The 21,299-nt window shown below is 39.7% G+C and overlaps 4 protein-coding genes across 11 annotated transcripts; 2 read left to right on the top strand and 2 right to left on the bottom strand.

Moving 5' to 3' along the window:
• Nucleotides 1-238: 238 nt before the first annotated feature.
• Rbpn-5 (Rab GTPase-binding effector protein rabaptin-5) lies at nt 239-5,288 on the bottom strand. Of its 3 annotated transcripts, none has more exons than XM_076791927.1 (9): nt 5,208-5,288; nt 3,756-4,456; nt 3,375-3,482; nt 2,852-3,297; nt 2,165-2,661; nt 1,746-2,027; nt 1,432-1,651; nt 1,235-1,345; nt 239-1,169 (listed from the first exon to the last, which is right to left on the bottom strand). In XM_076791927.1, exons 2-9 carry the CDS (start codon nt 3,817-3,819, stop codon nt 1,002-1,004), a joined length of 1,896 nt encoding a protein of 631 aa, XP_076648042.1. In that variant the 5' UTR covers nt 3,820-4,456; nt 5,208-5,288; the 3' UTR covers nt 239-1,001. The 3 variants fall into 3 exon arrangements, with proteins under 3 accessions (XP_076648042.1, XP_076648043.1, XP_076648044.1); XM_076791928.1 differs by having other exon boundaries at nt 2,864-3,297; XM_076791929.1 differs by having other exon boundaries at nt 3,774-4,456.
• Nucleotides 5,289-5,341: 53 nt separating this feature from the next.
• LOC143356327 (zinc finger FYVE domain-containing protein 1) lies at nt 5,342-9,577 on the top strand. Of its 4 annotated transcripts, XM_076791926.1 has the most exons (8): nt 5,412-5,552; nt 5,866-6,320; nt 6,399-6,665; nt 6,771-7,143; nt 7,585-7,849; nt 7,928-7,966; nt 8,030-8,375; nt 8,681-9,577. In XM_076791926.1, exons 2-8 carry the CDS (start codon nt 5,867-5,869, stop codon nt 8,902-8,904), a joined length of 1,968 nt encoding a protein of 655 aa, XP_076648041.1. In that variant the 5' UTR covers nt 5,412-5,552; nt 5,866; the 3' UTR covers nt 8,905-9,577. The 4 variants fall into 4 exon arrangements, with proteins under 4 accessions (XP_076648040.1, XP_076648039.1, XP_076648038.1 ...); XM_076791925.1 differs by having other exon boundaries at nt 5,342-5,552; nt 5,866-6,311; nt 7,928-8,375; XM_076791924.1 differs by having other exon boundaries at nt 5,360-5,530; nt 5,847-6,320; nt 7,928-8,375.
• A 44-nt stretch (nt 9,578-9,621) lies between these two features.
• LOC143356331 (uncharacterized) lies at nt 9,622-18,196 on the top strand. Of its 3 annotated transcripts, none has more exons than XM_076791934.1 (6): nt 9,622-9,852; nt 12,200-12,609; nt 12,683-13,116; nt 13,214-13,517; nt 13,587-13,692; nt 13,833-18,196. In XM_076791934.1, the coding sequence occupies exons 1-6, from the start codon at nt 9,746-9,748 to the stop codon at nt 14,104-14,106; spliced, it is 1,635 nt and encodes a 544-aa protein (XP_076648049.1). In that variant the 5' UTR covers nt 9,622-9,745; the 3' UTR covers nt 14,107-18,196. The 3 variants fall into 3 exon arrangements, with proteins under 3 accessions (XP_076648049.1, XP_076648048.1, XP_076648051.1); XM_076791933.1 differs by having other exon boundaries at nt 13,830-18,196; XM_076791936.1 differs by lacking the exon at nt 9,622-9,852 and adding an exon at nt 9,892-11,304 and having other exon boundaries at nt 13,830-18,196.
• Nucleotides 18,197-18,581: 385 nt separating this feature from the next.
• Nucleotides 18,582-20,163, bottom strand: LOC143356435 (uncharacterized protein CFAP97D2-like). Its single transcript, XM_076792129.1, has 2 exons — nt 19,897-20,163; nt 18,582-19,100 (listed from the first exon to the last, which is right to left on the bottom strand). Exons 1-2 carry the CDS (start codon nt 19,969-19,971, stop codon nt 18,876-18,878), a joined length of 300 nt encoding a protein of 99 aa, XP_076648244.1. The 5' UTR covers nt 19,972-20,163; the 3' UTR covers nt 18,582-18,875.
• Nucleotides 20,164-21,299: the final 1,136 nt, after the last annotated feature.

The following is a 21,299-nucleotide window of genomic DNA, read 5'->3' as shown; positions in this document are numbered from 1 at the left end:
TATTATACATATCTGAATATATTTTACGATCAGTTACGCGATGCAATAAAAGAAATATTCTTGCCAGATATTTGATCCATTGACACCATGTACATTACATAACAAATATTTTTTGCATCACAACAACCTGAAGAGATATTTAGGTGGCCTTACTTAAAAAGACCACCCTGTATACGCAAAAATGGCAAAATACACGAAAGATGAGTTGAATCTGTTAGTGAAATGTCAAATGTACTCATTCTATGCGAGATGTACTTTTAATAATGTAGATAACAAGACAATAGATATATATTCATGAATTTTTGGATAACACATACATTCAAAAGCTTTAATCTTTTAAATTACAATAAACATTAAGTAGTACATAATTCGTATTTACACGATATTTATCTTATCACTCCAGTTGTCAGGTAATAGGAATTTTATCTAGCATCCTCTCATACTAAGAGCATTTCTAAATCTTCCTGAAACTGATCGCACAAGATTTGTTACATCAACTCATATGTCCACCTAGAGGTACAGTTAACGGGTTAGACTACTGCAATTGCCCGACAAAGGCAATCAATTCCCGGATGCAGTCCATAAAAAAAAAATAACATGCTCGGTTAAGTAGCGGTTTTGCATTTTATTTTAGCGTAAGATAAATTACGAAAAACAAATGGGAAAAATAATACTAGGTTCACGGAGCACTAATAAAAGTGCCCTATTTTACATTACTTTATAAAAATAATGAGAATCTGTTTATCCAAATGTTTAGCCATTTTTTTAAAAATTATATATACCCAAAGAAATATAAACTGTAAACCTTCTCCGAATCCAACAAAACATAACTTTTTGCATTAGCCTGCATTTTATACGAGACTTTGAACTACCATATAAGTGACAAAAGAAATTTCGAATGTTTGGTAATTTCACAGTAATCGAACCCCGTAACTTGTCAACATGCTGAATTACCGAATTCATATTGCACATTTTGCTGGACTGGTTTCGCGTCAGAATATTTAATCAGGTGTGTGTGGAGGTTCTTGGCTAAAGTATGGCGCTGTATCCTGCACCAATAACGTATGGCAAACATCACAGACTCTGGATGGTCTTTGTTTCGGTCCACTTTTCACGACATGTGAAAGACAAGACTGACAAAATATATGGCCACAATGACGGCAATGCGCCTGCGAAAAAAAAATATACTTGTTTAGCTTTCGCAGAAACATGTACGAACAAGAGACAACAATACCTTTTTCTTTGTAACCGTGAAAGCGTTATGACAACTGGGGCATTCTTCCACATCCTCTTCGTGTTGCCATCTTACTTCGCTACCAGCTTGTCTGATTCTTTCTAATTGTACCTGTATCGCAAACAATCGATTTTGTAATATAACAACACACACGTAGCAATAATAGCATGTATTCAAAGTCCTTTCGTATTTCATACCTGCAACGATTGCGACAGTCTAACAAAGTCTTTCTGTACCGCTTCACTAGTGTCCAGTTCTTGTTGCAGGCTGGTAACTCTTTGCCGAAGTTCAACAATTTTTAATTCAGCCTCTTTATTCTCTTTCAAAACAGCTTCCAATTGTTTCTCTAAACGCTCGAGTTTCTCTTCCCTTTGGGCAAGCGATCGATGATCCCTAATATATTTATCTAAGTGAGTTCTGCATAAACAAAAAAAAGAAAATACAATTAGAGAAACCGAACACTTATTAACTCGTCGAATACTCGTAATATTAGAACATCGAGAAATTGTACCTTAATCCGCTAATTTCATTTTTCAGTACCAACAACTCTTGTTCTTTCACTCTGCTTTCTTGTTCCATTTGTTCATGTAACAAGGTTACCTCGTACCGTAACGTTTCTTCCTTCTCTTGCGCGACTTCTTGTGCAACTTTAGCAGTGATCAAATCCTCGCGCATCTTCAAAAGACTGACATGTAGCTCCTCGACGTTGTTTGGCATGTTGATGCTCTCACTCTGCAGTTGCTGGGAATGTTTACTATGCTTACCAACAAGATTCTCATTTTCTTTTTGCAGTCTGCAAAAATTCAACTAGATTTTCAATAAAATTTTGTCAGGAATGCCTTGGCAAAGAGGATTGTTACTTTACGCACGTCTAAAATTAAGATTACGAAAACGATATCAAAGTTACACGATTACAGAAAGTTTTCTTACGCGATAAGGTGCCTCTGTACTTCCTCTCGACCCCGGGTCAGTTTCATCAGCTCTTCTTTGTTGTTTTTCTGAAGTTGTTCGAAAACTTTCTTCAACTCGAGCAAATTCTGTTGTACCGTTTGCCAGGTGTCCGTGAGTTCGCCTACTTTGATTTTGTGTTCCTCCTTCTTTTCGTTCCATTTCTCCTCCATTTCCTTGCGAAACTCCACCTCTTTGGCCAGGTCCTCTTTCTGCATTTGTAGCATACGCTCGGAGTCCAATAGTTGTTTCTCTAAATCTTTCGCGGTGGCTTGTATTTTGACTAATTGGGTCTCGTAATTGGCGCACATGTCGCATGCAGGCTCGAACGAACCCGGCTCCTGTTGTCTCTTTACCGACTGCGTTTCTTTGCACTTCTGTAACTCGTCGTCTGTGGCTCTCAATTTCTCTTTCAACGCTTTAATCTCTTCTTCGAGTGGCACAACCAGTGAACGCAGAACTTCTGCATCTTCCTGTGCCTATAAAGCAATACTTTCTAATATTTGCACACCTATGTAAAATCGATAGGAAAAAAAACACAAGTAATAAAACAAATGCTTCATCGTGATCATCGGGGATGATTTATGAACAGTTTTCTGAAACGCGGCGTCGCGACTGCGAGTTCATTACAGAAAAGTTCAAAAATCATGTATCCTAATGTTTACGTACATATCTTTTTACCTTCCTCATGCTTTCCTCGAGATTGTCGGGACCTAAAGATAAAGCATCTGCACCTAGTTGCGAAACTACTTTTCGAGTTAGTGCTTTGGTTACTGAGGTCAACGATAACTGTGGGCCATCCACAGACGGTTCCTTGGGTAACTGCGACTTTAACCATTTGTTCTCTTCTTGCAACTTGGACAGGTTTATTTTCAATTTAGACACTTCTGTATCCAACTGTTTCTGCGAGCTCGATGACTCCTCTACCGTTTCGTGTATAACTTTTTGCAAGGACGCTATCTCCTCTTCGGCTTTCCTTTTCTCGAAGAGTACATCATTCAGTATATTCAGATTAGTCCTATCCAGTTCACTCTTTACCTCGTACAACTCGTTTTTCAGCTTTGCGTTCTCTTCTTGCAAGATAGTATTATCGTTTAATCCTCTCTTCAGTTCTTCTGCAAATATATGCTGCGATTAACACCCCTCTCGCAAAGTTATTTACAACACCTACATACAAAAAAATTATTGTTACCTTCTTTCTGAAGATATAGCTCCTTCATCTTAGCCCTCTGAACATTGAACTCCTCTTGCATCTTCACTTTCTCCAATTCCAGTCTACTTATCTTTTCCTGCAGCTCCTCTAAAGCGTTGCAAACTTTTGTTAATAAATTCAATCCAGTTACTTTACCAGTGAACAAGGTGTCAACAATGAACGAATAATTCTAAAGGAACCGTATAGAGATAAAATGGTGTGCTGAACGTGCTACGAATAATTCGAGTTAAAGTTGGTCTATAATTTTTACGGGTTATCGCAGCGGAGCGGAAACGAACGAATAATTATAATTGTCTCGCGTGAAATTTACGAAACCGTTTCTGTCATTGACGTGACACCGAAAACAATTTCGCGAATTACCTTTCGCATCGGACGTACCGCTTCCGTTCATGTTGATGGTGTTGTCCTCGGTGTGGTTCTCCATTGTTCAAAGATTTGCTGCAGCCAAAGAAAATTTCGTCGGGGCGGGTCACTGGTTCTCGTGCAAGGGAGAAAAATGAATCCTAAAACTCTCCTCGACCGAGTCTTTCGGTGACATTATGGCACGTGTGCCGTACCAGTTAGTATCAGATTTTTCTGACATTCATTCCAACGGGAGCGTCTCGGCGATAAAATCGCGTGTGGCCACGCAGTACGATGTCACGTACGACGAAACAGAAAATCAACCTCAATAATCCAGCGGTCGGCCAGCGCAGCGGTGTATTATCAGCACTTCCTCGTCAATCAGTATATCGATATTTTGAACAGTGCGCATTCGATAATCGAGCGGTGTCGCAGTCGACTTTTACCGGACTCTCGTTCGCATTAGCGATATCGTGTGGCTACTTCAAAATGCACGCTGCGGAATCACCGCGAATCAACCAGGAATATTCGCAATGAATTTGCGAAACGACGCAGCAGCTACTATGAACTGTAATTATACGTTTACGTTGAATCAGCCTTTGCTAGAGTGTACCATTATTGGTATACACTGCTATAAATATTTTACAGTACCGCTTAGGTAATAGAGCACTATGGATACATGTAGTTTCGCAATTACAGCGATTCATTGTATCGATTCTCTGTAAAAGAAAGTTATGTATTGCTCTTTAATTGAATAAAGAAATGTTCAATAATGTTGTCCCTTTATTTCATTACGACCGTGTTTAAGTAATTTGTTTACAATTCACGAGTATATATAGGTACTTATTCGTTAGTTTAATCAATAACAAATCGACCGTGTTTACGAGATCGCAAACTTCGTAAGATTAATTATATCAAAGCTTTCGAAGTACGCATATATATATGCACTATATACTGTACGCGTCGCAATAACGTACCGCTATACATTCATCAATAATACCGTACATATATTATCATTGAATAACGTATCTCGAACATAATTGTATCGGTGTGCGAAAAAAGTCTGATAACGCATGACCAATGCCAACCATCGTAATCAGTTTTCCATCGTTAATTACCCCTTCTTTTTCTTGAATCGCGAGTCTAGCTGCACAATTGCATTGGTTGTCTTCTAGAAAGCTGATGACAAGCTGATTCACAACAGTAATGCTTCGTAACATTGTGTGATACAAATAAAGGCATGTAATGCGCATCCATATATGTAGTATATACAGAAGAATGTCTCAAAAACTAATAGAAAAGGTTAGGTATCTCCTCCCACCTAAAAATTTGGGCTCATAATTTTGTGTGGATCATGCCGTACAAGGATCTCAAAAATGGAAAATGATTGCAGCACTACAATCACCGGTCATTTGTTTTTATAGGGAATCGCTTTCAGCAACTGTTGACGATTCATGGTCGTAAGGTTACCTCAGTTGGGGGTCCTTAGGTATTTTGAAGTCGAGCGACGAATAAAAACGCTGCGATACATTTCACAGGACAAAAGAAAACGCGGAACGTTAGCCTTGAAATCACTTTCGATCTGTTTTTGAAAGAGTTGCCTGCCGGATCTGCGCGGCCATACTGTCAATCGCTCGTAATGGAGGTGTTGTTTATCATCAGGATCATTTGAATTCCCGAGGTCGTGCGAAATCCCTCGTTCCCGGTCGACGTCAACGGCGCTGACGAAACGCTAATCGCTTTTACCGTGATGCTACCTCCTTAAACGCTATGAATCATTAAATCTTGAAAAGGTAAGGAACGTCGCCATCATGGGTTCTGTCAATTCGTGCAAGTACAAAATGTTTACGTGACTGCAACGCATGTGTGTTTGCTTCGTTTCTTGTTTGTTCTGTGCCATTGCACAATAACACATCGTTTGCCGCTTCACTGGTGCGTCACAATTGTTTTTCCGCTCTCTCTCCAGTTTATTTACATAAGCGCTAACCACACTAATTTTTCCGACGCGATTATTCAAATGATTATATGAGATTCCGCTTTCTCGCAGATTCTCTTTCTGATAATTTATTACCAATCTTATTTTCCAAAGTATGTAATCTAATGTTTCAGAAGCGACGTAGCATCGTAGTATGAGTGCATTATCAATAGAACGTAAGTACGAAGCGACCAGACCAGCTATGTTGAAGAGCCTAGACGGCATTAGCATTTTCAATAGGGAAGTACGTTGTCCCAACCACGACACGATCTCTTCGAATGGGATTTTCGAGAATGGACTACAAGCGCAGTGTGAGTGTAATCAGTCGAGGAGTTTCTTATTGATCGACGGACAGGAAAATCTTATGGTTTCCAATGAGAAACAGTTTGTAGAGAAATTAAATTGTGGTCAGAAGGATCTGAGAGTAAAAGTAGTGTCTATTTTCGGGAATACTGGTGATGGGAAGAGTCATACGTTGAACCAGACATTTTTCAAAGGAGAACAAGTGTTTAAAACCTCCAATGATCAGAACTCTTGCACTTTGGGTGTTTGGGCTGCTTTCGATCCAGTCCTTAAAGTGATCTGTTTGGATACGGAAGGTCTGCTAGGTATATTTCTATTTGCATGGTCCATACTTTGAAAGTAAGTACAGAAACAATTCAATAATTAAATCGTTTTGTTTCCAGGTGTCTCGCCTCACGAGAATGAACGTACAAGGTTACTGCTTAAAGTTCTCGCTGTGTCTGATATCGTAGTGTATAGAACACAGTCCGAAAGACTGAATACAGACTTGTTCAAATTTCTTGGTGCTGCCTCTAGAGCTTACAGTCATCATTTTCAAACCGCTTTGCAAGCAGTAGGGCAGAGGGAAGGTGTTTTAAACTCCTTAAGTACAATGGGGCCAAGTATCATAGTACTACACGAAACTAGATACACCCAGCCTCTAACTAACAGTACATATTGCCACATTTTCAGATTAACAGTAACTTCGATACAAGTTCTTTTCTAAATCACAGCGGCGACGTCACAGCAGATATATTATTTTCTTTCTGTCGCAGGCGAAACGAAAACCACGGAAGATATTCTCCAAACGCGATTCGCTGAGATGGAACTGGAAACAGAGGCGTTTAGTTCTATGAAATACGTTGGCCTGCAGGCAGCGAATTTCATAGCTGATTACGAGCCGTTGCACACCGCTATAACAAAGGAATTAAACAACACAACCGTTCGATACGCCAGGCAACCGCATTTAGTTTACAATACGCTAAGGATTCTGAACGACAAATTCTCCGGGCAGATCGACAACTACACCACTTGTTTGTTTCCCGATCAATATTTCACTTGTCCCGTCAAATGTCTCAGCTGCGGGTGTAGATGTATCAACAGTATGGGTCATCTTCGACAGGGAGTACCGCACAACAGCAATAACAGGTCAGTTCCCTGATCGAAATTCCATCGAATCAGAGCTCGCCAGTATACTCATCACGTTCCCTGTCACGTATACTATTTTTCGGTACAAGCCGAAACCCGTTCTTACGCCGATTCTTATAAAATTAGTGACATTGAATATATCAATTTATTCGTTCTGAAATGAACTAGACTAAATTATGGAATACGGTGTAAAATTCATTAGCAAGTAACTAATAATAATTGTTAACAACTGTGGTCGTTTATACAAATAAAATAGTCAAGACACGTAGCGTGAAACACATAAAATCCACGCGACAGGGAACGTGTTAATGCGATTAATTACTAATAACTAATTAATAATTAGTAACATTTACAATCGATTAATTTCGATGTCCAAGTCTGCGCGAGACGCAGATTGCAATCGATGACACCAGATAACGTTTGACTTTTACGTGTTCGTAGGTGCCGGTATCAGCATCAGTACGAAAATTTAGTGTATATATGTAAACAATGTTATAGCGATGGAAACGAGGTGCGAGTCACGAAACGTATCCAATCACAGAACGATAATAGTTGGTACAGTTTAGTTACTCATGCATGGGCAGGGGATGTGATAGAGTGTCCCCGTTGCAGGAAGATCTATAGAAGTCGACAGTATTGGTACGGCAACAAAGATCCAGAAGAAGAGTTTGCCGTGCGCACGGAAATCATACATGTGTGGAACATGGTACGCCGTTCGTGTATCATTTTTCTTGTACCGAACCGTTCGTTATCTTCACCGTCCCATCGTCTCGTTTATTTTTAGGGAAATCATTCTGTTGCGTCACAGAACACCGCGCAAAAGGTAATAGATGGTGTGTCGTACATTACCGAAGCTGTGACTAACGTTTCGTTACAACCGACAAAGGTGTTGTCCGCGTGGGTTGCCGATCAAGTAGCACCATCGTACTGGAGACCTAACAACGAGATTAAACATTGTCATCAATGTGAAACCGTGTTCGGACCAACGGACACGAAGCACCACTGCCGGGCGTGCGGCGAAGGCTTCTGTTCGCAGTGTTCCTCCAAAAAGAAATGTGTTCCGAACAGAAATTGGCATACGCCGGTTCGTGTCTGCGATAACTGTTATGCTAAAAATATCGATTCGAACGACGAAGTCTCCGAAACGTCGGAGGACGTGAACGCTAGAAAAGTCACAGAGCAAGTGGTCTCCACCCTGAGTGCAGTAGGAACAGTTTTGAACTACTCGAAATGTAAGGTCACAGGAAAATAGAGGTGTCCGAGAACCCAAAAATGTTGAGTATCCGGTGGTCAGGATAGGTAATCCCGAAATTTTCTACAACCCGTTCCGATCTCAAAAATTCTCGGGAATCTCGATATATTCGAGAATCCTAAAATTTTCTATAACCCCTCCCAACCCCGAATAAAATTCTCAACCCGTTCCGACCATCGGGTGCTCGACACTTTCCGGTTCTCGCACATTTCTGCAGGAAAACCATAATTGCATCATGGAGAATATATTGTTTATGCGCTGAACGTTCTTTCCAATTTGTTACAGCACTTATAAAGGATACTGTTCGACCCTTGTATTGGATCCCTGATTCGGAAGTGGTCAGCTGTTGCGTGTGCGATGCAAAATTCTCTGTCTCCCTTCCGTTGCATCACTGTAGAGATTGTGGGCGTGGAGTGTGTCAAGACTGTTCGCAAAATAGCAATCCCGTTCCGCACAGAGGATGGGAAAAGCCGGTTCGCGTTTGCGACGCGTGCAAAAAGATCGAGTAGGAGAAATCATGTAGGAAGATAAGAGAAAATCAATTCGTTAGGGACATCATTAACTTATCCGCGCAGTACACGATGACTTGTGAATATTACACCGCCTACGAAGGTGATCAAAAGTACTAATTTTCTGTTCTCCAAATTTTGTATATACCCTCCTCCCCGTATATGTTCGTGCGGGTAACAATTGATGTGTGACTATAGAACTCTTCGCCACCGAACGAATTGAAATGAAATATTTTAATACATTATTGTAAAGAATTTTCCTATGATTGTGCCATGTGAATACATACATATATATATATATGATAAACATTTATTGTAGCTGCGAGAAATCGTGTTGACGAAAGCAAATCATCATCGTTGCGATTCGAATACATTACACAACAGTATAAAGTATATGGTGCAGTATATTGTAGCAGTATGAATGGAATTATAAAGTATGATACGAAGGTATTATTATTCGACGAAATGAGACAAACGTTGTCATCGATGTCACGGTTTATCGGGCTGTGACTGCCTTTCAGATCCCAGAAAAAGCATTAAGCAATTTTTCTGTTAGAATTTTAAGTATCCATTACCCGTTTTAGCGAATTTAAGAGAAAAGAGAACTACTTTCTATTTACTGTTGTAACTTACGACGATTGAAAATGATAGAATAAAGTTATGAATGCTCAAACGATATGGTTATTCATTCTCCAACAATCGTAATCGAGACTCTTATAAGCTTCTAAACTCATGAGATACTGTAAATTATAGAGTTCGTAGTGCCGCAGATTCGTGTTTTCCCGGGTCGTGCGCGATACATCGATGTTCGAGATCCGATAAATGTTTCGGCAAACACGTGATGACGTCAAAATATGGCGTCTCAATCAGCTGGGTGTTGTGTAGAGTGTGCTTGAGATGCCCGTCTTTAGAAAACCAACGAAGACTGCCGTCTGTCTACTCGAATACGTGAGTTTTTTCAAGAGAAACCCTCGCAGCATTTTTCGCGTTCGTTTTCAAGTGACGAGATTCGAGTGCGCGGCGACGATCTCGCGCGACGGTGAAAATTAAAAAGACGCAAAACGCCGTTTCATTCGTTAAACGTTCCAATGTGGCTATCGCCAAAAAATGTTCATCGAAACAGCGAGGATCTCGTGAATGTATCCAGAAGAGTATCGTTCGATCACGGAGTTAGGAAAGCACGGTCTCGTCCTCTCGAAATTGAACGTCTGAAATGATGACGCGTACATAAGAATACATTAAAAATATGGTTGGCAGGGGACCTTTTTTCGGTGTGCTCGCATTTCGTTCGTTACTCTAATATCTGTCGCGAAATCTATCGGGGGACAGATTATCGAGAAAAAGGGACACATTCCTCGGGGAACAGGGGATTGATATCGTGTGCAACCGCAACCGTGGCCATTTTCATGTTTGCTCCAGTTTCGTAATCATTATCAACTCCATATTTGAATTCAACAAGTAACGCAGTGGCATGTTTTCGCGTGTTCTCGAATTTTTTGACGGACGTTCACATGGAGCACCGAGCTCGCCGAGGACGCGTTCGATACCGCTTTCCTTGTTGTTTTTCGTCGCGAGTTCGTCCCGTCGAGGATCGTCTCGCAAAAAACGAATCGTCCGCGATAAATCTGTTCTCGGTCGTGATCCACGTATTCGTCGTGTGCAGTTGTCGTCGCTTGTCGGTGTGTTTCTTGCTGTCCCGAATCGGAAAAACCATGAACGCGAACGTTCCAAAAAACGAGCGTCGAACGTGTTCACGTTGCAGCGTTAACAACAAGGCCAGAGAAACATGCTGGGGAAAACAGACTGCGCCGTGCAGACGCCATTTTTCTCGGAGCCCGTTTAAAAGTACAGTGTCGGTCGCACGGAATCCGTGAAATGTAGCACGCACCATGTACCCGCGACACTATCGTTTAGGTCCATCGTGAACGGTATCGAGGAACGCATCGATCCCTTCGAAGTTTATTTTCAGAGTCCAATGTGTTCCCAATAGCGCGGCCATTTTGTCGCTTATTAGCGGATAAACAAATGACGATGTTGGCACTCTGGGTTCGAGGCTACAGGCGCGTCGCATGCGCGGAAATTCAATTTCACTCGGGCTTACGCGTCCATTCTTAATTATAGTATTCCTATATGCTACCAAAAATAGGAGACGAACCGCATCCACGATGATTAACCTCTTTAACGTTCATTTCTATGTTTCCCATCGTTTACCAATGAATTATCTCCGACCAACTTGACACGCGTTTCCCCCGCTATAAATAGACCGCGGATCTTTACGCGTTCGCAGCATCGAAGTTCCTCGGGAAAGAGTCAACCGAACATCCCTTTTTGATTCGGTATCGTTGACCTACTGCGACTGTCGAGAGGTTGGAATACCGCGAAAGCCCAACAAAGTAAACGGTATCGTTTCTATTTTCCATGCTGAAATAGTTTAACGAGGACAATTCGGACCTTGTTTTGGAGCTTTCAAACAACTATCCAATTTTTGTTAATTTTATTATACCCGATAAGAAATTCCATTTCATTTCGGATCTTTGATACTCGACTATAGAGGCTCGATATCCGCAGTTTACTTGTAGAGTGAGGGACCCAACTGCAGTGAGGGTATCAATTACTGTGCCTATATTAATTATACTTATTTTTAAAGCATAATCAATATTAAAAAATAAATATATAACACATATATTCACTGATTTTAATAAAAAAAAAGTTATATCTCCTTTTTAATATTTATTATGCTTTATAAATAAGTATAATTAATATAGGCAGAGTAATTGGTACCTCCACCGTAATTGGGACTCTTACCCATTTCGGTTCTACGATTTTCTCAAAAATTCAAAGCGAATTTCGAACGTACGAGTTACCAGCAACAATAATTGGAGCGTTGCGACGAATCGAAGATTCGTTCGAGAAACTAGGCGCAACCATATTGCTAGGATTACATGGTAGCTGTTGCTTGGCAACAGCATTTCTGCTTCGTGGCCGGCAGAATCATTCAGGCTTATCTATTTTTCCCCGATTCGAGGCTAAAATTCCATTTCGCTTCGACGAACAAGGAGCGAAATAATTCGGGCCGATAACGCGAGCGATTCTCTTATCTCTTTACCACCCCCTCCGTTCCCGTACTGCGGTGTCTGGGTCTGCTTTGACCCGTGTCCTCAAAGACTATTTATTTCCCCTGACCCCTGACTCGAACTTTCGGTTGTTTAGATTCGAAGAATAGAATAAAATTAGTTGGGTCCATTTTGACCCGGAAGCTCAAAGACTAGTCTCTAATGCTTACAACTGTTTTCAGTGACAAAAAAGATACCGGACACAACATGCCACCAGATAGACCAGATGCATCGGGAGTTGAAACTGGAGTAGGACTGAATAGCACTCAGGTGTTCAGTTTCGGAGAAACGGTGTACACTATGAAGGAAGAGGAGAACGCGAGTGCTTTTGTCGAGGCGAATTCGTCCGACGAGCTTCACGAGGACGTCTCGATGTCGGAAAAATCTCTGGAAAAGAATAGTCAGTTGGACGATGATTTGACCTCGTTGAGTTGGCTCCATCAGCAGAATTTGTTGAAGGGCTTGGACATCGCGAATCCTCCCAAAGACATAAAAAACGAGAACGCGCTGAATAACAATGTGTGCGACGATGCGGCAGACTTTTCTGAAAACACGAACTCCATCTCAAGCTTAGACGATGGTTATTGTCCAGGTAATTATTACACGGATCGTTTAAATGAACTGAAATATTTATTCGAATTTTTCGTTTCTCGTTCTCTCGGCAGATAACAATGGCAAGATAAACAATTCAACGTCGCACGGTCATAGTCAGAGCTTTCAGCACGCGACTAAGAATGGTCAAAAATCGATGCAAATCTTTCAGGAATCGGTAAAAAATCATTACAATTCCTCGCAAAATAATCAAACGAAGATCTCCTTGAGCAACAACAATCTGCCGGTTTCGAACCGGAACAAGCATCCTACTCACATACCATACGATCCTCATTTGCACAGAAACAGTAAACCACCATACTCATTTTCCTGTTTAATTTTCATGGCTATTGAAGATAGCCCTGTAAAAGCCCTACCAGTCAAGGAAGTGTATGCTTGGATATTGGATCACTTTCCATATTTTAGGAACGCTCCCACTGGCTGGAAAAATTCTGTAAGACATAATCTAAGCTTGAATAAATGTTTTCGCAAAGTGGAGAAAGCGCCGGTAAGTTCCGTCGGCTTAAATTCCGGTATACATATTTCCAATTTCAACAGATTCGCGAAGTAGACTTTGTTAACAGAGTAACTTGCTTTACTTTCAGAATTTGGGGAAAGGTTCGTTATGGATGGTAGATGCTCAGTATCGACCAAACTTGATACAAGCATTGTCTCGCGCTCCCTTCCCGCCTCCTACCGCTCAAACTTTGTCTTCCCCAGAAAAACCGCCGAGAAAGAATACAAGCACACGCCTTCCAGACCCCATTCTCTTCCCATACCTCTCCAAAAGACTGGCATCGAGCAACATTTCCGACAACACAGAAACCGAAGTAGACAGCGATGTAGATGCAGCCGCCGCTGCTATGCTTTCTTTTAAACACGGACCTATTATTTTAAATCATAACAAAGGTACCGTATAACACGGGACAGGCTTGACGCGATAAGGCGAACATCTATTATAACAGTTTCTACTTGTAGATCGTAAGCGAAAATTACCAGAGTCGGAGAAGTGGATTCCAGTGATCACTAGGAGCTCTAGTGAAGACCATACGTACAGTTGCATCACTACGGCGCAACGAGAAAGGTAAGCGTACACGGTTTGTAATCGAAAGATTTAAAGTATAGAGAAATGACTAGCGAGGGCTAGTCTGTCGGTTATCGTAAGGCAAAATTGGCGTTGAAGGGCCGTTGCTGACGCGTTTCTTGTGCTCCATTGTTCAGCAGATACCCAAGCGAAGAAACGAATTCGGATTTCGACGAGCAACGGAAGATAGCAGAGGGTGCGGATGCGCTTTTAAATTTAGCAGGCGTGACCACGGCGCTGAATCACGCTAGAACGCCTCACACACAAGGTATTAGCCCAGCACCAAAGTCGGAAGGTACGTCGAAGCCGAAGAAACGTTCGACTCCGAACGACTACTCGAACCCGCCGGAAAAGAGGCGTAAACATTGGCCAAAGTGGAGCGAAGGAAAGCGGTATTTAAAACAAATTATATAAAACTTATCGTTGGCGTGTACCTCACGTATGGTGGTGTTCACGTGCGCTCGTTATCTTTTTTCCATCCTCGGATAAGAAAAGAAACAGAAATGTTTTCCCGCGATATTCTACTTTCTTTCGATATAACGATACAAATTGAATCGGAAACAGACTCGAAACACCTTCGAACATACACATATACATATACAATATATTATACGTATATGTGTACATATATATCACTGGTTACAAACACTCTGCCGTCTTTCGAACGCAAAACAAATGTTAGCAATGATTCGCATCGAAGTTATATTGCCATTTTTAGGCGTGTAAGAAGAAAGAGTGGGAGAAGAACGCGAAGGGAAGCTCTGTCAGGTGCATTTCTATTTAACGCGAGGGAAACAAGAAATGACAAAAAATTGGCGGTCGCTCAGGGTTTAGAACTCGCTATATGCCAAAATAAATTCAGTAGTACTAAGCAACAAGCAATAATAGGATGGTAGTGTTTGAGGAGAGGAGAGGAGAGCAGAGATAGAGAGAGAGAGAGAGAGAGAGAGAGAGAGAGAGAGAGAGATCGTTTCTTTCGCAGCATGTTAACTATGAACATGGACACAACTAAGGCGGTTCACGGGATTGTCAATGAAGGAAACACTATCGCATACTAAACTAAATAACGATGAAACTTTTTAGACCTGTTGTGACGATTATACATATTAATTCATAGAGAGTTTAATTAATGATAATAGAGTTCTATATATTAGGTTTTTGTAGATATGTATAGAGATATAATTGATATCTATTCGATAGAGAAATTGATAATATATTTAAAAAAAGATTATATATATATATATTATACATATATATACATATGTCCACGTACACACATGCGCACTCATGGACAGTCATACACAATCAAACACACACACACACACACGCACACATACAAAGACACAGAGGTTCATGTGCTCATTCATTTACACTGAAATACATCTGGTCATGTACGCAGCTATATGTGAGCAAAAATGCGTACCGCGAGAATTAGTAATAACAAAAACGAAAAAAAAAGAGAAATCCAGAGAGAGAGGGAGAGAGAGAGAGAGAGAGAGAGAGAGAGAGAGAGAGAGAGAGAGAGAGAGAGAGAGAGAGTGAGAGTGAGAGTGAGACAGTAAGAGATAGGAAAGAATCACAAAGTCAAGGTGCACTAAAAAAAAACATGGATTTGAAATGACGAAAATATTATCATTTCATGCCTTTTTCTACTCTCTTCGTGGCTTTTGAGATGATTTTAAACAATGCTGTATATATATATGTATATATATATATGTAGATCCTATGATGTATGCGCGGACCAGTTTTAAAATTTTGTTAAAGAATCAATATATCATGTCGAATCGATACTATGTATATTGATCGGGGGCGTACGGGGCGTAGGAAACACAAGAGGTAAACCTATTTTTATAAAAAAAGAAAATAACAAAAAACAAATATATCTGTAATATTTAAGAGACATCGTGAAATACCTGATAAGTAATCGAAGACGCGTATACAAATGGGGTGGAGATATATATATATATATCGATACGGGAGAGAACTGGTCTGGCATACATTAAACGTCTAGTTCTATATAGAGAGAACGTATATATTTTTACAGGGCACTGCCCGCGTGATAAAAGCTCTTCCTAATAATTCGCTAAAAACACAGATTATTAGCTTAAACCATTTACTAATTGTAATCATAGCGTAACTTGCGTGACACTACAAGCACAGCACGGTAGCGCAGCCTGAACAATTCCATGTGTTTTATGATTGCATAATGTCATTACACGGTTCGGCGATTTTCATAAACAGAACGAAAAAGCAAACAAAAAAAAAAAAAGAAAAGAAAAGAAAGAAAAAAGGAAAAACGAGACAACGTGTAATCTTTGCCAATTTAAAATGATTTGGAAAGTTTAAATCGGAGACGTTTCTAGTCTTGCGACATCATGTGTGAACCTAAAGGGAAAGAAATTGCGAATATCTCTGGTTAGGTCGATAATGATAATTAAGCGTCACAATCGAGAATAATAATGAATTGTTACCTGCGAGATCTATGTTAAACTGCTGGCTCAGATATATTCGAGACACAAGGAGACACGAGTCGTGTAGGTGTAGCTTTCGAAGAAGGTGCAATTTAGTTTAACTTATTGATTATCGCATTGTTTATCGTCCGATATTTAATCCAGAAGTCTAGTTTACATTCTCGAGGTCTTCGATGCTTTGCTCCTCGTAGTAAATTGATTTAGTTAAGAGCTACGCGATGATCGTTCGCTCGGGAGAAGCGACTTTATACAATTTTCAGTCGGAAAGATGTCGTTTGTACACTTGGAAAAATTCACCGGAACGTGACATCGCTCTGGATGTCGTTCGCGCGATCTTTCTATGATTTAGCGTAACGATAAATTCAAGGGACAAATATTGACAGGGCGCGCTGCCAAAACTTTTTATGTGATTGTAGCTAGTCAGCTACAGAGAGAAGAAAAGTAATCCAAGATATGGGTGCAAGGAAGAATGCCATGTTGTGCATACATATATATATATATATACATATTGTTATATATGTGTATATGTATATATGATACGGTGAAGCAATTTTTGAGACAAATGTACATTTTTTATGTAATGTAAAAAAAATTTATCCTATTTAATGTATACATTGTATATTTGTATTCTTTAGATGCTCGTGCTCTCACGAATTCGAGCGGTTTTTCTTTTCAAAATTCGTATACACACACACACAAGCAAGACCAGTTTTTGTAGACTTTACGTTTTCTATTGTCTGTGATATTATTGCAAAACTAAACATGCCTTGTTGTTGTTGTTATACTTTTGGTGAAACAGATGTTTTTAGAGTTTTATAAGTTTTGTTTAGAGAGCGGGAAAGGTGTAGACCCGCACTTTCTGATATTATCGAATTGGCATTCTTGCTGACACCTTGACATTCTAATCTAGATAGGGAAACTGGCATCTTCAAATTAGTAATATATTGTATATAATAAATATATATACACATGTATATGTATTGCACGAATACATATATATGTATATATGTATACATATGTATATATATATTGAAAGTAATATCACAGTTTTCACTATTTGTTGAAATTTTTAGTCTAGCTTTCGTTTGCTACGACTGAAGATCTGTTCTTCCATGTAGTTTATTCTAATGTAATCAATTAGGGGGTGGGATGCCATTTATAATAATAGTAATTTAGCTAATCGATCATTTACAAACTAGATGTAATCGATTAGTGGAGCAACGTAAAAGCAATACACCAGTAAATCCTGACATTTGGGCAAAATACTCTGGTCGGCCGTCGGTCCTCGGGGAAAAGATATTTATTTATAAAAGAACAGTCGAACGACACGCGTTTGCACATAGCGATATAAGTACAAGAATAAAAGAAAAAGCATTGTAAGACAGTAATTGTACAAAATAGCTCACTCGTCGAGTATTTTTTACGAAGTATTACTGTAGCGTACTGTACACAAAATAGGGAATACCGTTTCTTTTACGCGACCTTGTAATGCATGCGAATCGTTACTTAAATATAATGTTCATATCCTCGTGAAGAACGGCCGACTAAATTGCATAGAAACCATCGACGAATGAAACACCAAAAATAAAAAAAAAGAAAGAGAGCGGGAGAGATAGGGAGAGAAGAGAAGAAAACGCAAGTGTACGAAGCAAACCATACTTCATTGTATCTCACTACTAGCCACGGACAATCAAAATGTAACATGGTGTTTAATTTGCTTCGATTACATGACATCGTGCCAAACGCAGAAATCATTTATTTGAGGAACAGATGTTAATTTATATGTATATCTACGAGTTGTACATTATACGAATTTTGTTGGCGATATGCGTAATATTATTATTATTATTATTATTATTATTATTATTGATAATTATATTATTATTATTATTAATATAATTATTACTCATTTTAAACGAAACGCTGTAAAATGTTTGTTAAGTTTTTGACCTTGCTTATATAAATGAGTAAACTATTTAATACTTTAGATTGTAACCAAGACAGAACTTTATTAATGAAAAGAATCTGAAAAATCAAGTACAAACAGAGTTAATTAATTTCTAATCCCGCATTAATATGCTACGAAGAATTATTTCCCCGTTCAGCCATGTGACAGATTGCCGAAAAAATTTAAATCTACGCATAATTATTTGTTTCGTAAAATTTAAAAATGGCACCATTTGGCGGTAAAATGGTCAAGATTCTAGCCGATTAGTTCCAATTTGATCCGCCAGATAGTAGCACATGGCACTTCTGCTAAAAATTTGAAAATAGCGCCATTCAGCGTAGCGGCGAAATGCCCAAGCACAGACGAGGTATGTCTGTGGCCCAAGCTTGCAGCCAAAGTAATTACGGTTCCCTCCGATAGATGGCTTCAGCACAGTGTGGTTCTCTGACGGTAATATTTGGCTACAAGCTTGGGCGTTTCGTCGCTACGCCGAATGGCGCTATTTTCAGATAGGAAAATAGGAGCTGGTAGGAACCAGCTCGTGTCGCCGTCTAGCGGAGCATTGTTTGTACCTACCCGAAATTATTTAAAACGAAAGAATAAACGGTCGAATAATTATGAACTTTTCTTGTTTGTGTTTAAAACTGGTCATTTACTGATTGCGACATATATTCCCTTTATTGTTCGATTTGTTAGAAGTATAAAACTATTGTTTAAATTGGCAAGCTTTATTATTTCCTGGATCACGAAAAGAACGAACCCCGTTAACGAGTCCTCATGCATCTTGCCTGATCCCATTTCAGTCTCTGGCTCTCCTCCGCGGGTCGTTTCCGGTGCATGATGTCGCGGAGCTTCTGCAGGAGGATGAAATTTTCCCGCAGGATACGATCCTGCTTCTCCCGTTCTAATTGCAAGCCCTTTGCGTTCAGGACCACGTGGGGCCTGCCTTGCGGAGGATTCACGTCTATTGCGCAGGTAGCTTTCTTCACCTGAATCAAGATTTCGATTGTCCATCAAGTCCTGGACGCATTGATAAACTATTACAATACCGATTATGCTCGGACAAAGCATTTTCATTATTAGCGGGATCTTTATGAAAAATAAAAATTTTCTTCGTCAAGGGACTGAAACCAAATCGAAATTTATTTTTTCCTTTAATACTGTTAGCAGAGGAAACAAAAGTAATACGTCGATTCTCTTCGATTCTTCTAGCGTTACTGTTTACAAGCAGGGCTACCCATTTTTGTCATAAATGCATAAAGTCCGTAGTTTATGTATTACCAACTGTCTGACGTCCGAATTACAAATGACGGGGGGGGGGGGGGGGGATTTACTATCAACATTTATGTTGATGGTAATGTTAAATGTTAATGTTAAAAGATTTATTTAAAAATCACTCAAGTAACTCTTCAGGATCGACGTCTGTACCGACCCTGAGGAATATTTCCAAATTGATTACAGGGGATTAAACGATGAGCTGCGATGTGCTTTCACGTATTATGTATTGTTCGCTTTCTAGAAGTTGAAGATAGCTGGGGAAAATATCAAAAAGTCTAAAGCATCACAAGATTATTCAAACATCTGTAACATCTCGTAACGCAAACTGGCAATCGATCGTCGTCCCACAAGAGCTAAGGTATAGAAATGATAAAACTTCGTCAAACTTAAAACTGCTCATTGCTAGAGTTCAACGTCACTCGAACCGAACGATAGAGGATCGGACACGAAACACGGTAACTACGCAAGTTTTGTCGAAACTTTTTGGCACACGCTATCTTTACTTACCTTCATACGGTGCCGTTTGTAGGCTTTGTGCTCCCAAGCGTTCGAACCGGAAGGACTTCTCTTCTCGCAGGACATGATTGCGAAGATCGACGACACCCTGAGCACGTTTACAGCCCGTATCCGAACGGCAGCACCATTACAAAGTTTCTTTAGCAACGCTTTCGCGACCGGCTGCTATCGATCTGCTCCTTGTTTGCCGTGTCGGCTCGTGTTTCGGCTTCGTTTCGCTCACGACAGAAGCACAGTCGCAGAAATCGACGTCCTGGCCAAAACTAATATTTCCAATTCGAAAGTCAATGATCGATTACGAGAAAATCACACGAAGAAGGCAAGTCAAGTTCTGATTTCTTAGCTAGTTAGCATATTCGTACGCAATATTTTGAATGTTTACTTGCTGCAGCTTCAACAGCTAATCCGAGCTATTGAAATCGATGTTATTGTGATATAATGATCATGGTAGATCAGCATGATTGCACAAAATATTTTCCACACGACTCTTTTTTAAGACTAGTTAATGAAATAAGAATTGGAAAATTAACACGTGTGACACCAAGTACTTGTTCGATCTTTCTACATTTTGCAGATCCTAATTAAAGGTACAATGAAGACGTTAGCGTGAAAATTCCGACTCCGATTTTTGGGAGACGTGACGCTGAAAGTGTTAGATACTCTAGATTATTAACCCTTTGCACTCGAAGCTATTTTGACTCCAAAACGAAACATTTCTTCCGACCTGGAATATTTTCCTTCTATATATATTTTTTTATGTTATATATTCGAAAATGGTGGAATTTACTCATACGATACTGAAATGTTTAGTGATTCATGAAATACAAACAGTAATGTATACAATATTTTGAATAATGATATAGCAATTTTAAGTGACGCCTTATAGTCACCATTCGAGTGCTAAGGGTTAAATTAACCCCTTGACTTACGGCAGGAATTGAGTTACGATATGCGCCGAGAACGGCAAACTTTTGGGTAGGGATGCATTTTTGTGAAAACATATTTCAATAATCAAAAAACTGAATTTCACTACATTAAAACAATATTATTTATTTCTTTGAACTGAATTAGTATAAATATTACGAATTTAATATTAATGTAAATAATAAAGCCAAACTATGTCGAGCGCCTATAGGCGCTCTCAGTGTCACAAACGCAAAATTTCTAAGCGCCTATAGGCGCCCACAGTGGCCAAGGGGTTAAGGAGCGAATCTAATCGCATCAAATGAAACTTATTTGAAAACATTTTTACTGTCCTTTAGATGAATATTGATCTTAATACGAGAACGAAGCTCCACGAGAAGCGAATCTTTTTACTCCGTCTCTTTCGAACGTCCTTCGAAATGAACTGCAAAAGATTCTCAATGGTTTGCAGGAGGAGATAGGGATCGTTG

The sequence above is a fragment of the Halictus rubicundus genome, chromosome 8 (genome assembly GCF_050948215.1).
Source record: "Halictus rubicundus isolate RS-2024b chromosome 8, iyHalRubi1_principal, whole genome shotgun sequence".
NCBI lineage: Eukaryota > Metazoa > Arthropoda > Insecta > Hymenoptera > Halictidae > Halictus > Halictus rubicundus.
This window is presented reverse-complemented; position numbering and strand designations above follow the sequence as displayed.

Coding starts and splice junctions, on each gene's coding strand:
- Rbpn-5 (XM_076791927.1), bottom strand. CDS start 3,819: ATGGAGAACCACACCGAGGACAACACCATCAACATGAACGGAAGCGGT. Junction 1,346..1,431: donor GACTGTCGCAATCGTTGCAG/GTATGAAATACG, acceptor TTTGCGATACAG/GTACAATTAGAAAGAATCAG. Junction 1,170..1,234: donor TCACGGTTACAAAGAAAAAG/GTATTGTTGTCT, acceptor TTTTTTTCGCAG/GCGCATTGCCGTCATTGTGG.
- LOC143356327 (XM_076791924.1), top strand. CDS start 5,867: ATGAGTGCATTATCAATAGAACGTAAGTACGAAGCGACCAGACCAGCT. Junction 6,321..6,398: donor GGATACGGAAGGTCTGCTAG/GTATATTTCTAT, acceptor TTTTGTTTCCAG/GTGTCTCGCCTCACGAGAAT. Junction 6,666..6,770: donor CACCCAGCCTCTAACTAACA/GTACATATTGCC, acceptor TTTCTGTCGCAG/GCGAAACGAAAACCACGGAA.
- LOC143356331 (XM_076791933.1), top strand. CDS start 9,746: ATGACGTCAAAATATGGCGTCTCAATCAGCTGGGTGTTGTGTAGAGTG. Junction 13,518..13,586: donor TATTTTAAATCATAACAAAG/GTACCGTATAAC, acceptor TTCTACTTGTAG/ATCGTAAGCGAAAATTACCA. Junction 13,693..13,829: donor ACTACGGCGCAACGAGAAAG/GTAAGCGTACAC, acceptor TCCATTGTTCAG/CAGATACCCAAGCGAAGAAA.
- LOC143356435 (XM_076792129.1), bottom strand. CDS start 19,971: ATGTCCTGCGAGAAGAGAAGTCCTTCCGGTTCGAACGCTTGGGAGCAC. Junction 19,101..19,896: donor ACAAACGGCACCGTATGAAG/GTAAGTAAAGAT, acceptor ATCTTGATTCAG/GTGAAGAAAGCTACCTGCGC.